The sequence below is a fragment of the Ranitomeya variabilis genome, chromosome 3, assembly GCF_051348905.1.
Source record: "Ranitomeya variabilis isolate aRanVar5 chromosome 3, aRanVar5.hap1, whole genome shotgun sequence".
NCBI lineage: Eukaryota > Metazoa > Chordata > Amphibia > Anura > Dendrobatidae > Ranitomeya > Ranitomeya variabilis.
The window spans coordinates 658418464-658430471 of NC_135234.1; the positions used below are offsets into that span (position 1 = coordinate 658418464).

General features: G+C 42.8%; 1 protein-coding gene across 4 annotated transcripts in view; it reads right to left on the reverse strand.

The window, feature by feature from the left end:
• POU6F1 (POU class 6 homeobox 1) overlaps positions 1 to 12008 on the reverse strand; it is a 130516-nt gene that overhangs the window by 58990 nt on the left and 59518 nt on the right. For all 4 annotated transcript variants that reach the window (XM_077297835.1, XM_077297832.1, XM_077297834.1 and 1 more), the window contains 3 exons: positions 10551 to 10660; positions 7780 to 8005; positions 5866 to 6116 (listed from right to left, as the gene is read on the reverse strand). In XM_077297835.1, coding sequence (XP_077153950.1) covers positions 5866 to 6116; positions 7780 to 8005; positions 10551 to 10660 — 587 coding nt within the window. The remainder of the gene's footprint in view (positions 1 to 5865; positions 6117 to 7779; positions 8006 to 10550; positions 10661 to 12008) is intronic.

Below are 12008 nucleotides of genomic sequence, written 5' to 3' on the forward strand. Positions count from 1 at the left end.
AGTTATCTTTTAAATAATCTTTAATAAATATTGATGATTTTAATAATATGGTTCGCTTCTTTTGACTACTTAATAGTAAGTCTTTTTTTGTGAGTATACATTATGGACCCTAGTATCATTTTGTTCTGTGTATATCCCTGGTAGGGTATATATAGTCCTAGCTTTCTATACACATGGCCCTGATAATTGATCAGGATTGATTGTTATAATATGTGGTTGTGTTATATAAGATATTGCTATGTGTTTTATCAACAGGAGATTATCACTAGAAGACAAGTTATCCCATGCCATGTAGTGCACATGCTCTATAGAACTCTGCTGTCGCCACACAGGGATAGACAGCTTTCTGCCTCTGCACGGTGCACACAGAAAGCTGCCAATCAGTGGTGTTGGCAGGGTTATGCAGAGTTCTTCTAGCTGTGTAGCAGAGAACAGACTGATTATTAGCAAAATGACAGCAAGCAGCCCAGTAAGTGATACATCATGGATTCAGCGACCCCTTCTCTATATCATGCTACTCTCAGACTACATAGAAAAAACCTGCTGACAGATTCCCTTTAAAATAATCATTACTTTCATCATAAAGGCTCTGGTGCTCCAGCATGGTCACTCCACTATTCCTCCATATTTCCCCCCAAGGTTGCAGCAGTGATGCCTCATCTATAACAAATGATCGCTGCAGCCAATCACTGGTCTCAGCGGTTCGGTGACTTGGCTTGACTGCTGAGGCCACTATTTGGCTGCAAAGATCAGATATTATAAATTAACACTATTTTAAAGATTTATTTTTTTACACAGACAATTCATTTAATGTGTTGCACAAACATATAGCCAAGCTGTTTGTAGAAACAAAGGTCACTGAGGGGAGCGCTCTGCGGCTGCGCTCTGCGGGTATGCTCTGCGTGTTCCAAAACTGTTCTCTGGCAGCCAGTGTTACGTTCTCAGGAATTTGTGCTACAAAAGTTCTTTTTATGGGAGCAGACCAGGTGGTTTACCAGTCATTCCCTACTCATATGTTTGATCCCTGGTTTTGTGATGCTCTGCCCAAGTCATCTAGTCATTTTAACCCTTGGCATAGTGGCTAGCTCAGATCTTCCCTTGCAAATTTTTCAGCTTCCAACAGATCAGCCTCACGAACTGAGTGTTCACTTGCCGCCTAATACATCCCAACCCTTAACTATTTTGTAGAAAATACTTTGCTATGCAAAATATTCAACCAAATAAAAAATAAGAAGAGACAGTACGCTGATACAAATGGATGTGTGATTCTTTAACCAGTTCAGGACCGGGCCACTTTCCACTGATCCTCAGCGGGGAAATTTTCCAGGATTTTTTTGTTCATGTGGTTTAAAGAGCAGCAAATAATTTTCTTATACAAATATTCAACTGGCTTTTGTGATTAGTGAAGCCTAATTTTTATATTATTTTCATACTTTTTTTCTTTCTCTCCAATACCGCGCATTGTTGTCGTATCTGTAGTAATTATTTTTATATATCAATCACATTTTTGTTTTTTCCGACAGAGGCAGGATGTCACGGGGTTACCGCAACGGAGCGGAGCCAGAAGACCGCAGCGTCTGGTTGCTCTTATTCAGCCGCTAAGAAGAAGCACTTCTTCGTTGTATTAAACGTGTTTATTTATTCCAGCAGAACAGGGGTTAATTCGGCCATGTTGGAAATCCCCGTGTTCAGCTGTGCTCGGTTAGACAATCCTTTTCCCTATAAAATCTGGGCTCTATTACCTAGTCCTTGTCAGAGTTAGCACTTGCTTCATCAAAAAAGGAGGGAGAGAAGTTGGTGTGAGAAGGAGTGCTGGAGGAGTTCTCCAGCGACCAACGATGCCGAAGTCACCGGGTAACCAGGGTAAACATCGGGTTACTAAGCGCAGGGCCGCGCTTAGTAACCCAATGTTTACCCTGGTTACCATTGTAAATGTAAAAAAAAACCAGTACATACTCACCTTCTGATGTCCGTCAGGTCCCTGGCCGTCTGCTTCCCGCACTGACTGTGAGCTCCGGCCGGCCGTAAAGTAAAAGCAGAGCACAGCGGTGACGTCACCGCTGTGCTGTGCTTTACGGCCGGCCGGCGCTCACAGTCAGTGTGGGAAGCAGACGGCCAGGGACCTGACGGACATCAGAAGGTGAGTATGTACTGTTTTTTTTTTACATTTACAATGGTAACCAGGGTAAACATCGGGTTACTAAGCGCGGCCCTGCGCTTAGTAACCCGATATTTACCCTGGTTACCATTGTAAAACATTGCTGGCATCGTTGCTTTTGCTGTCAAACACGACGATACACGCCGATCTGACGACCAAATAAAGTTCTGGACTTTCAGCAATGACCAGCAATATCACAGCAGGATCCAGATCGCTGCTGCGTGTCAAACACGATATCGCTATCCAGGACGCTGCAACGTCACGGATCGCTATCGTTATCGTTGGAAATTCGTTTAGTGTGAGGGTACCTTTAGAAGCGACTGTTTGGTTTGTACACTTGATAATCCCTTATCTTTCCCTGATTTGCTTTCTTCCCCATCCTGCACACCCTGGTGGATTCCTCTGTTATATATGAGTGAATATTTTTGTGTGTGGAGTTTTCAGTTTCCTCTTGTCTTTTTTGCCCTGTTTGTCGGATATGTGTACTGCGGTGCACAATAGTGACCTGTTATGATCTGGTGGCCTAAGAGCAGCATGAGACGTACTCTGGAGAAGGTGGTACCTGTACTGACCGCAGACCCTGAACTTAAAACCACAACTAGAAGTAGCCGTGGAATGTACCTAGCACTCCCTGGACATCTCGACACAGCCGGAGGACTAATTACCCCTAGAGATAGAAAAGGGAAAACTATCTTGCCTCAGAGAAAATTCCCAAAGGACAGACAGCCCCCCACAAATATTGACTGTGAGAGGAGAGGGAAAAAACATACACAGACTGAAATCAGAATTTAGCAAAGGAGGCCACTTCTAGCTAAATAGAAAGGATAGGACAGAGTACTATGCGGTCAGTATTAAAAACACTAGAAAATATCCACCACAGAAAATACAAAAACTCCACAGCTAACTAAAGGAGCCCCTGGTCCCAGGTGACTCGACAGCTGTGTCGTGACACAACGCTAGGAACAGCAATTTGGATTAACAAATATATATCTTTCTCCGTTTATTTTACACAATGTGCTCCCATAAGATCATAACAAATCTTTGGGGAAACTTTCAAAATTTAAATATTTAAATATTTCTTAATTTAATTTTCCCGTAACTTGGGCTGGTATATTAGCCCCATTTATAGTGAGAATGTATAATCCTGGCTGCAGACCCGACTTGTTCTTCTAGGATCCAGCAGCTTCTGCTCACTCCCTAAACAAAGAGATCACATTATCACTGGGTCCTGAGAAAGAAGCACTATCAGTACTTCCTAATACTGTACAGGCAATCAAGAAGGTAATAAACCCACTGTGCCTTCTTAATGCTACGAGGAGTCCGGCTGTGTCTGACAGCCAGCATTCCGCTTCTACTGCATCAATATCTTGTGTAGAATGCCACTGAAGAGTATAATGCAAACTTCCCAGATGTTTAAGTCTATGGGCAGTCTCGAAGTAGTTAACAAACAAGCGAAAAATAAAGGAAGGAAAAACGGAAGAAAATATATAGAGGGCCATGCCTAAGAAAATGTAAATGCTCTAAATAATCTAAAATAGTTAATTATTTGGGTGCCTTTCTAGTATACAAATTAGTAGAAAAAAAAAGAAAACTAGTTCAGAACTAACAAGCACACTAACAAATTTCAGAGGAGAAATAATTAATTAGTATACATTTTGTTATTTAAAAAAAATCCCCTCAACACTCCAAACATTAAATGCATTACTGGAAAATTGTGCATAAAGAAAAAAATAATGCAGTCTTTGTGCAGGCATAACGGCCAAGAGGTTTAAATGCAATTATAGGGTGACTGCTGTAAATATCTGAATCAGCATTCAATCAGTTTAAGCAACCCTGGAAGTGAGGAAAGGGAGTTTTCCATAGTGCAATGGTCACACTTTCAACAAGCATGGAGATTCAATGGAGGCCCTTGATTATATGAATGAATAACAGCCGTCATTAGGTGCCAATAAGAAGGCGATAGTTCACACTATGCACTCAATCAGTGGAATGATGAATTTCTGCTGTTTACTAAACAGTTCATGCAGGGAAATTAAACTTTTAACAGAGGTCCTGTCAAGGAAATCATCAAATTCCTGACTGAATTCACAGATCACAGCCTTCCTTGTTCCATCATCTCATGTAAGATAAGAGGAGGCTGAGCTGTTCACTCACCTATTCAGGAACCTTCACTTGTAAACTCCTTAGGGTGCTTTCACATTGCGTTCTGGCACCCTTTCGTTGGTCACATGGGGACTTGCGTCCAAACCTCTCCGTAAGACTCTATTTTGGCATAGGCGCCGACGGGGCCAAAAACTATAATGGTGCTGACAGACCCAACGTGTGCTCTGCTGGAAGTGTATGGCTACAGTAGGCGGATACTCAGACGCAGTCATCTGGGTGTCCGTCTCCAGTAGGTGTACACGTCCGAAAATTCTGCAAAACAGAGCGCACGTTCACTCTGTCAGCACCGTTATAGTCTGTGTCGAAGGATAAGCCTGAATCCCGTTTTGTGGGGGGAGTTCGGACGTAAGCCCCGTCGGGACCAACCAACGGGTGCCAGAATGCAGTGTGAAAGCACTAATCATACTATTCCTTGCCTATCATTTCATGTAAGATAAAAGGAGGCTCGCTGGTGCAGTCTGATAATCATAAAGTTTTAGACAATCATTCAGCAAGGGGCCATTCTCCAAAGGCAAACACCATTCAATGGTCCTCTGACAATGGTGGTCAGTGCATCTAATTAGCGGAAGTCAGCACATGTAAACCCCAGTGGCATCACACAGAGGACATTGGTCCATTCAGACTTTCACAAAATGTGTATCCAATAGTGACTGATCACATATCTCAACTACCTAAAGGGACCAATACCATAAAAATTGCACTAATATAAATTAATGACACAAAATAAATTAATAGGAAAAGTAAACATGAAAGAAAAATAAAAAAGAAAATTATAAATTATATATTTCTGAAGAAACAATGTTTCAACTTTTTTCTTTTTTTTACAAAAAGCAACCAAATTTAATCTCAAAATGTAATCCATGCGGTACAAGTGTTTTCAATGTGTTTCCAATTGGCTTCCTTTTGCACATCAGTTCCTTTTGCAATAGAGGTTCTGTCCATATCTCCACCCCTGCAGCTTTTTTGTAATAGATAAATAGTCATAAAGCAAAAAGCCAACAGCTTTTTATCATGGATTATGTATAAAGTGTGAGGCAAGAGGTTAATTTATCATCCCCTTTTCTAATGAGTCTCGTATGTTCTGATATTCTGAAAATTCTTGCCTGTAAGGATTGCGTCGTCTTGCCCTCATACATCTTATCACATGGACACCTGAGGATATTGACCACCATAGTAATTTACAACTTAAAAATGTTTTGATTAAAAAAATGTTATTTGTCCAGAGGAATCAGCAAAGGTATTGGATGTCGTAACATAATCACTAGAGATGAGAGAACGTACTCAGACAAGGTGTTATCTGAGCATGCTCGAGTGCCAACAGTCCCCGCGGCTGCATGTCTCACGGCTGTAACAGCCACAACACTTGCAGGGATTATCTGTTTGATTGCCTGTTATTTTAATAAATAGTTTTCATGTCCTGCTTGAAAATTATAAAATTATTGAAATTATTTTTCTTCATTAATTTTAAAATATCCTATAGAAATGTGTGCATCTTAAAAATTTGGAAAGCTGGCATTTTTTAGATTCAGGATTTACATACTTACAATTGCTGGATTAAAAGTGAAGCTTGCAGGCTGAACAGTAAGATGTGTCGGAGGGTCTGCTTTGGCTAAGTTGCTGGACACCATGGCTGTTTGGGCCTGTAGAGTTGTTGGGACTTGTAGTGCCGCCTGTGGCTGTACGGCGGCCTGTAGTGCAGCTTGGGCCTGGACTGCTGGCTGTGCCTGATAAATAGCCTGGAGGGCTGGGCCTGCCTGAACGGGGGTTTGTAGGGCAGTATTTAGGAGTGGGGCTGCTGTAAAAAACAGGTGAAATAAAAGAAATAACACAAATGCATCTCTATTAGCAAGGAACGGAAAAAGACTAATGAACCGGTTTCATGAAAAAACGCCATTAACCTACAGATATGGGGTTAAACTGCAGGTTAATAACAATTTGACACTGCCCAACGCCTGCACTTAGATCCTTGCTGAACTATATTGTTGCTGGTACAGTCACGGGGGCGGAGCTACCGCTGATTCAGTCACCGTTCTGTGTACAGAGAGCAGCGGCTGTAACCGCTCCCCCGGCATTGTCTGACAGCCCGCCTGTCTGTCAAGGTTGGGGAGTCGTGGTTGCAGCCACCACTCTCTATACACAGAACGGTGACAGAACCCACGCCAGAACCACTCCCGTGACGGAAACTGGAATGCTACCTGGAGGAATAAAGTTAATTTCCTCCCACCAAGTGCGGGCGCTGGACACGTTTGGAACGCTATTAGCCTGCAGATTAACCCCATATCTGCAGGTTAATAGTGTTTTTTTTTTTTCACATGACAGGATCACTTTAAATATAAAAATTATTGTCCAAGACTGACAAATAAATTCCACTAAAAGTTGCATATACGGTAATTTGGGGCAACATATGCACCATAACGTACTACGTCACCTACATCATCCTCATAACAACCAAGCACTAGTGTAAGTTTACAGGGCAGGATTATCGGGAACCTGATAGCGTCTCCAGGGCCCTAAGCCGCCACCACACATTTATTGTTATCTGTATACCCTACCTAACTAATCCTTTTAATGCCCTTATTGATTTTAACATATTACAAAAAACTAATTTATAACTTTGGTGGTGATATGCAAATTAGCGGGTGACGAGTAGTGGGGATGCCGTTTTCTAATCGTCCCACTAATCCTGTTATCATACCTCTGTAGGTGAGAGTAACATGATTTACAAGAGCAGCATTACCGCCAGCAATCTCTTGCCTCGATGACAAAGTGCGAGTGGGATATACACACCTCGGGGAAAACCACACTCACACTAATTAGGAAATCACCACCAGAGCTTTAAAATAGTTTTATTTTTTTTTAAATGCAATAAGACAATATGAAGGACTTGCGAGGAAGAGTATGAAGATAGCAAGAAATATATGGTGGCAATTCGGGGGAGATGCGAACTCGGCTTCAGGATAATGGCAGCCGCGATCTCCATCTGCGCACGCGTGGCATCCCGCAGCCATTTTCCTGAACCCCCGTGAAGCAGAGCACTCCATCTGCGCACTCTCGGCCTCAGGAAGATGGCCGCCCCACCGATAACCAGGGGAATAGCACAGATCGCGCTCTTTTTCGGCCGTTGCGCAGTGCATTCGGCAGCTGCGCATGCGCGAACCACTACACCAATGCCGGGAAGATAAGCAAGAGGTGGGAGAGAAACAGCGATTTAACCACGCCCTTTTGACCAGACCAACGTGATTGACAGGCGAAAACGGCGACTTTTGTAAGGTATTTCGGCAGCATAGGTGGACAAAAAATACACTATTGTAAAGCACAGCTCAGGCCCTATTTAACGGTATTTTTATCTCATACTGAAAAAAAGGGGTGACAGGTTCCCTTTAAAGATCTTGTACAAGAAAATTCAAAAGTCGAAATAAAAAACATAATGAGGAGCAATAGGCCCCAAGTCTTCTTACCTTGCAAGTTTGCTAGAGGCAGTTTGAACATTCCACCAGCAGGTGGAGCAGCTGCTAATCCTGGAATAGTGGCTAGAGTTGTGGTGGGGAAGTTCCAGAGAGCGAGACCCTGCTGGCCGCTCATTTGACCAGGAATAGTGATGGGGATGAGAACAGGTTGGGTGACTGTCCCTGTGGGGGCCATCACGCCTGTGAAAAGTGTTGCTAAGTTTTCCTGAGTGAAGACCTTAAAACAAAAATAGTTTAATTTTATATTTCATTAGGAAATCTTTGCTGAAAATGACATTTATTATAAATAAAACTGTATTCAAGTCATTAAAATTCATGGCTTAAATTGATTTGAACAAAAACGTCTCATAGAAATATAAATCCTGGATTTTTAAATCTTTGTTGTCCTATTCAAATGATGATATGAAGAAGAAATCTAAAGCCAAAATGAATTGAATCATAAAGCCGAGGTAGCACATACTGCACTGTGATGTCCAATGGTGTAGCATTTCTACAGAATTCTGTCACTGACCACTACAACCTTTTTTCCCCCTTGGGCATATCAGTATATGCACATTTTTATAGGTTTGAAGGATCCAGATTATACACACTTACCTCTAATAAGTGTCATAGGAGCTTGGACCGATGTCAATTGTTTTGCAGTGAAGCTACACAGGTCAAAAGGAGTTTTCTAATTTTGATACAAAAACACAAAAACCGTCCCCCCAGTCTGGAGTGGTGATCACCTCCATACAAGTATATGTACAGCAGACTTCTAAGGCCTCATTCAGATGTCCGAGGCACGTACGTGATCTATCCATGTTTTTCATGGCTAGGACATGTACCTGTTACAGTCTATGGGGCTGTTCACATGTCTGCTTTTTTCTTGCGGAGAATGGCCCACAAAAATCACAGAGACACATTCTCTTTTCATCCAAGTCATGGATCAAAATGACCCATATAAGCCTATGTGCTTGAGAACCATGGACATCACATGGATGGAACCAGTATACGATCCGTAATTAACACTGGAATGGATAGAAGCTTTACAATATTCTTCTTTCTTTATCGCCGAAAGTCGTTAATGAAACACTGATGGTAAAACGGACACTGATGGAACGCTCACCCAGAACACTGATTAACAATGCTTTTTACGTAACATATGGAGGTCTGAATGAGGTCTAAGCAGGAGTTTGCTGTATTCCCTTTACTTTAAGGGGAACTTGGCAATCCTTACCTACAGATATAGTGGAGCAGCGGCTGCAGGGAGGAAAAGGATGACTCTCTCCCAGTCATCGGGGCGGTGCAGGTTGCAGTCACAGCTCATTACAATGACAGTGTGGCTGTAATCACTCCCTTGTGCTTTCAGTGACAGCTCGCTCTGCATACAAATGCTGCACAAACACACTGCAGAGCAGGCTGTCAATCTAAGTGAAGGGGAGTGATTACAGACATGCTCTCTATGGTGAGCAATGACTGCTCCCCCAGCTCCACCCCAATGAAAGGAAACGAGTAACTGCACAGAGAATAAAACATAATTTTCTCCCCTGTAGCAGCTGCTCCAGTAAGCCGGTTACATAGGATTTATGTGCAGGTAAATAGTGTTTCTGAACATAACAGGTTCCCTTTAAATGGTCATTACCATTATAGACATTCATGGCATATGCACAGGATATACCAAAAAAGTTTAATCAGTGCTGGTTTCGTCACTTCTAAAGGAAAAACCCACAAATTATTGATCGGTGAAGTAGTAACAAGATTAGTCAGACAGGCCATCGTTGCAGGACTGGTGCTTGTTTAAATTCCTGCAACGATGTTGTCCCCCACGAACCACGTCACCACTATAGCCAATCAATGGCCTTAAAAATACATTGCCGAGTCCAGTGATTGACTGCAATGGTCACGTGGGTAGTCAGGCATGTTATTGCTGTAGTACAGTATACAAAGCTGGAGCAGTGGTGTGGAGATATAACAGGCAAGTATTGGGCCTTTCATATATTTATGGTTTCTCCCCATCATTGACCCTATTTTTTTCTGTGATTGAAAAAACTTTTTTCTAAGCTCTGTATAGGTTTTTGGCTTTTGGATAAAAAAAAAAAAAAACTTAACCAATCTGGATAGTCTCATGTACTTTCATCAAACAATTAGGTATTCCCCCTAATAGAAGTCTTGAAAATGGTGAGGAAATTATACACTGTCCTGTTTACTCACATATTATAAAGTGGCTGAAGAGGTTCCCCGGACCTTTATGTACCTAAGATAAACCAACCTTAAGCACATCAGATGTTTCACCTTGCGGCTTCTGGAGCACAGCGCTATTTCCCTATGGCAGTACTCTGTACTGTGCCTGAACTCATGGCCTGTCTTTCGACACTTGCGCAGAGTGATCATGCGCCATCCACAGCACAAGCCAACAAGTGCTTATGGGAAGTGTAGTTTATGAGCATGAAACATCGATCATATTTCACCTCAAGCACAACTGCCAGGTTCAGATATTGACTGCACTCAGCGCATACTAAAGGGCAAAATAAATCTACAACAATAAGAAGGATCTTGGAACATAAATAAAGGGGTACAGTGGGTTCCTCAAAAAATAGTCGCTTGTGGGAAAACCCATTTAATCATAATGTCCATAAAATCCCTCTCTTGTGCATCAATACATAAAGATGCTATGTTCCCTAACATAATGTTTTATGACCTACCAATATCAGGCCGCACAGTTACCATACATACAATCAATATGTCTCCTTATAAACTACTAGGGGAAAATGTTTATACCTCACCTGGGGGGCAGTCTGTAAAGCAAAAGATGCAAGGGTCGCCTGAGGATGGTTTGCGGCATGAGTGAAAAGTGTTGGCAGAGAAGGAGCGACCAGTCCGGCTGAAGATTTCACTTCACATCCAAAGGGGAAAACAACAAAAATATAAGGAAAAACAAACATTACCAATCTGATGACACATTTATACTTAGAACAAGTGGAAATAGAGGACAAATTCGGAATAGCCGGCTGGGACTGTGTCTTGGTGGACCAGGGCATCTCACCTCCTGGCACCCAAACACTGACAGGTCTCTCCCCATATACACACATAGAGAGACCTGTCAGTCTAGGTGAACAGGGAATGGAGAAACAATCGCGGACCAGTCCCTTGGATTAGTCATCAGAAATGTTTAGTCCTTCCCAGAAGCATGATTATGGTGCCAGAAGTTCAGGCAACATTAATCTGGTCTCCCTTTAAAATTCAACTGGAAATGCATTTGCCTGCAATATTGATCCACTAACAAGTTCAGATTATATAGAAATATTATCCGGGGTCTGAATGTGACCTGGAGGGAACACCAAATCAAAATATACCCGAATAAGGCTATGTTCACACAAAGGTGTTTTTATCAGCTTTTTTGTGCTAATTTTCAGCTGCGTTTTGGGCCATGTTCACACTTTGCGGTTTTAACCGCGGAACCGCGGCGATTTTGATGCTGTGGGTCCGCAGCAGTTTCCATAGCGTTTCCATTTACATGTAAACCCTATGGAAACCGCTGTGCACATGCTGCGGGAAAAACCGCGCAGAAACGCAGCGGTTTAAAACCCGCAGCATGTCACTTCTTTGTGCAGAATCGCTGCGATTCTGCACCCATAGGAATGCATTGAACCGCTTACTTCCCGCATGGGGCTGTGCCCACGTTGCGGGAAGTAAGCGGTTAATGTGCGGGTGGTACCCGGGGTGGAGGAGAGGAGACTCTCCTCCAGGCCCTGGGAACCATATTTGGTGTAAAAAAAAGAATAAAAAAAAAAAATGATGCTATACTCACCTCTCAGCGCTGCACGCGGCCGGCCGGTCAGAGTTGCTGTGCGAACAGGACCTGCGGTGACGTCGCGGTCACATGACCGTGATGACGCCCGGGTCACATGACCGTGACGTCACGAAGGTCCTTCTCGCACAGCATCTTTGGAACCGGAGCGCCGCGTGCAGCGCCCAGGAGATCCGGACATCAGAGGGTGAGTATAACCAATTTTTATTATTTTTATCATTACTATTGATGCTGCATATTGCTGTATATGCAGCATCAATAGTATAGGAGTAATCCCGCAGCGGAAACCGCGGAACAAACCGCGATAAATCTGCAGGGATAACCGCAGCGGTTTTGCCCTGCAGATTTTCAATTCCGCTGCGGGAGAACCCGCAGAGCACACCGCAAAGTGTGAACGTGGCCTTATAGTACCAGCAAAGTCTATGAGATTTCA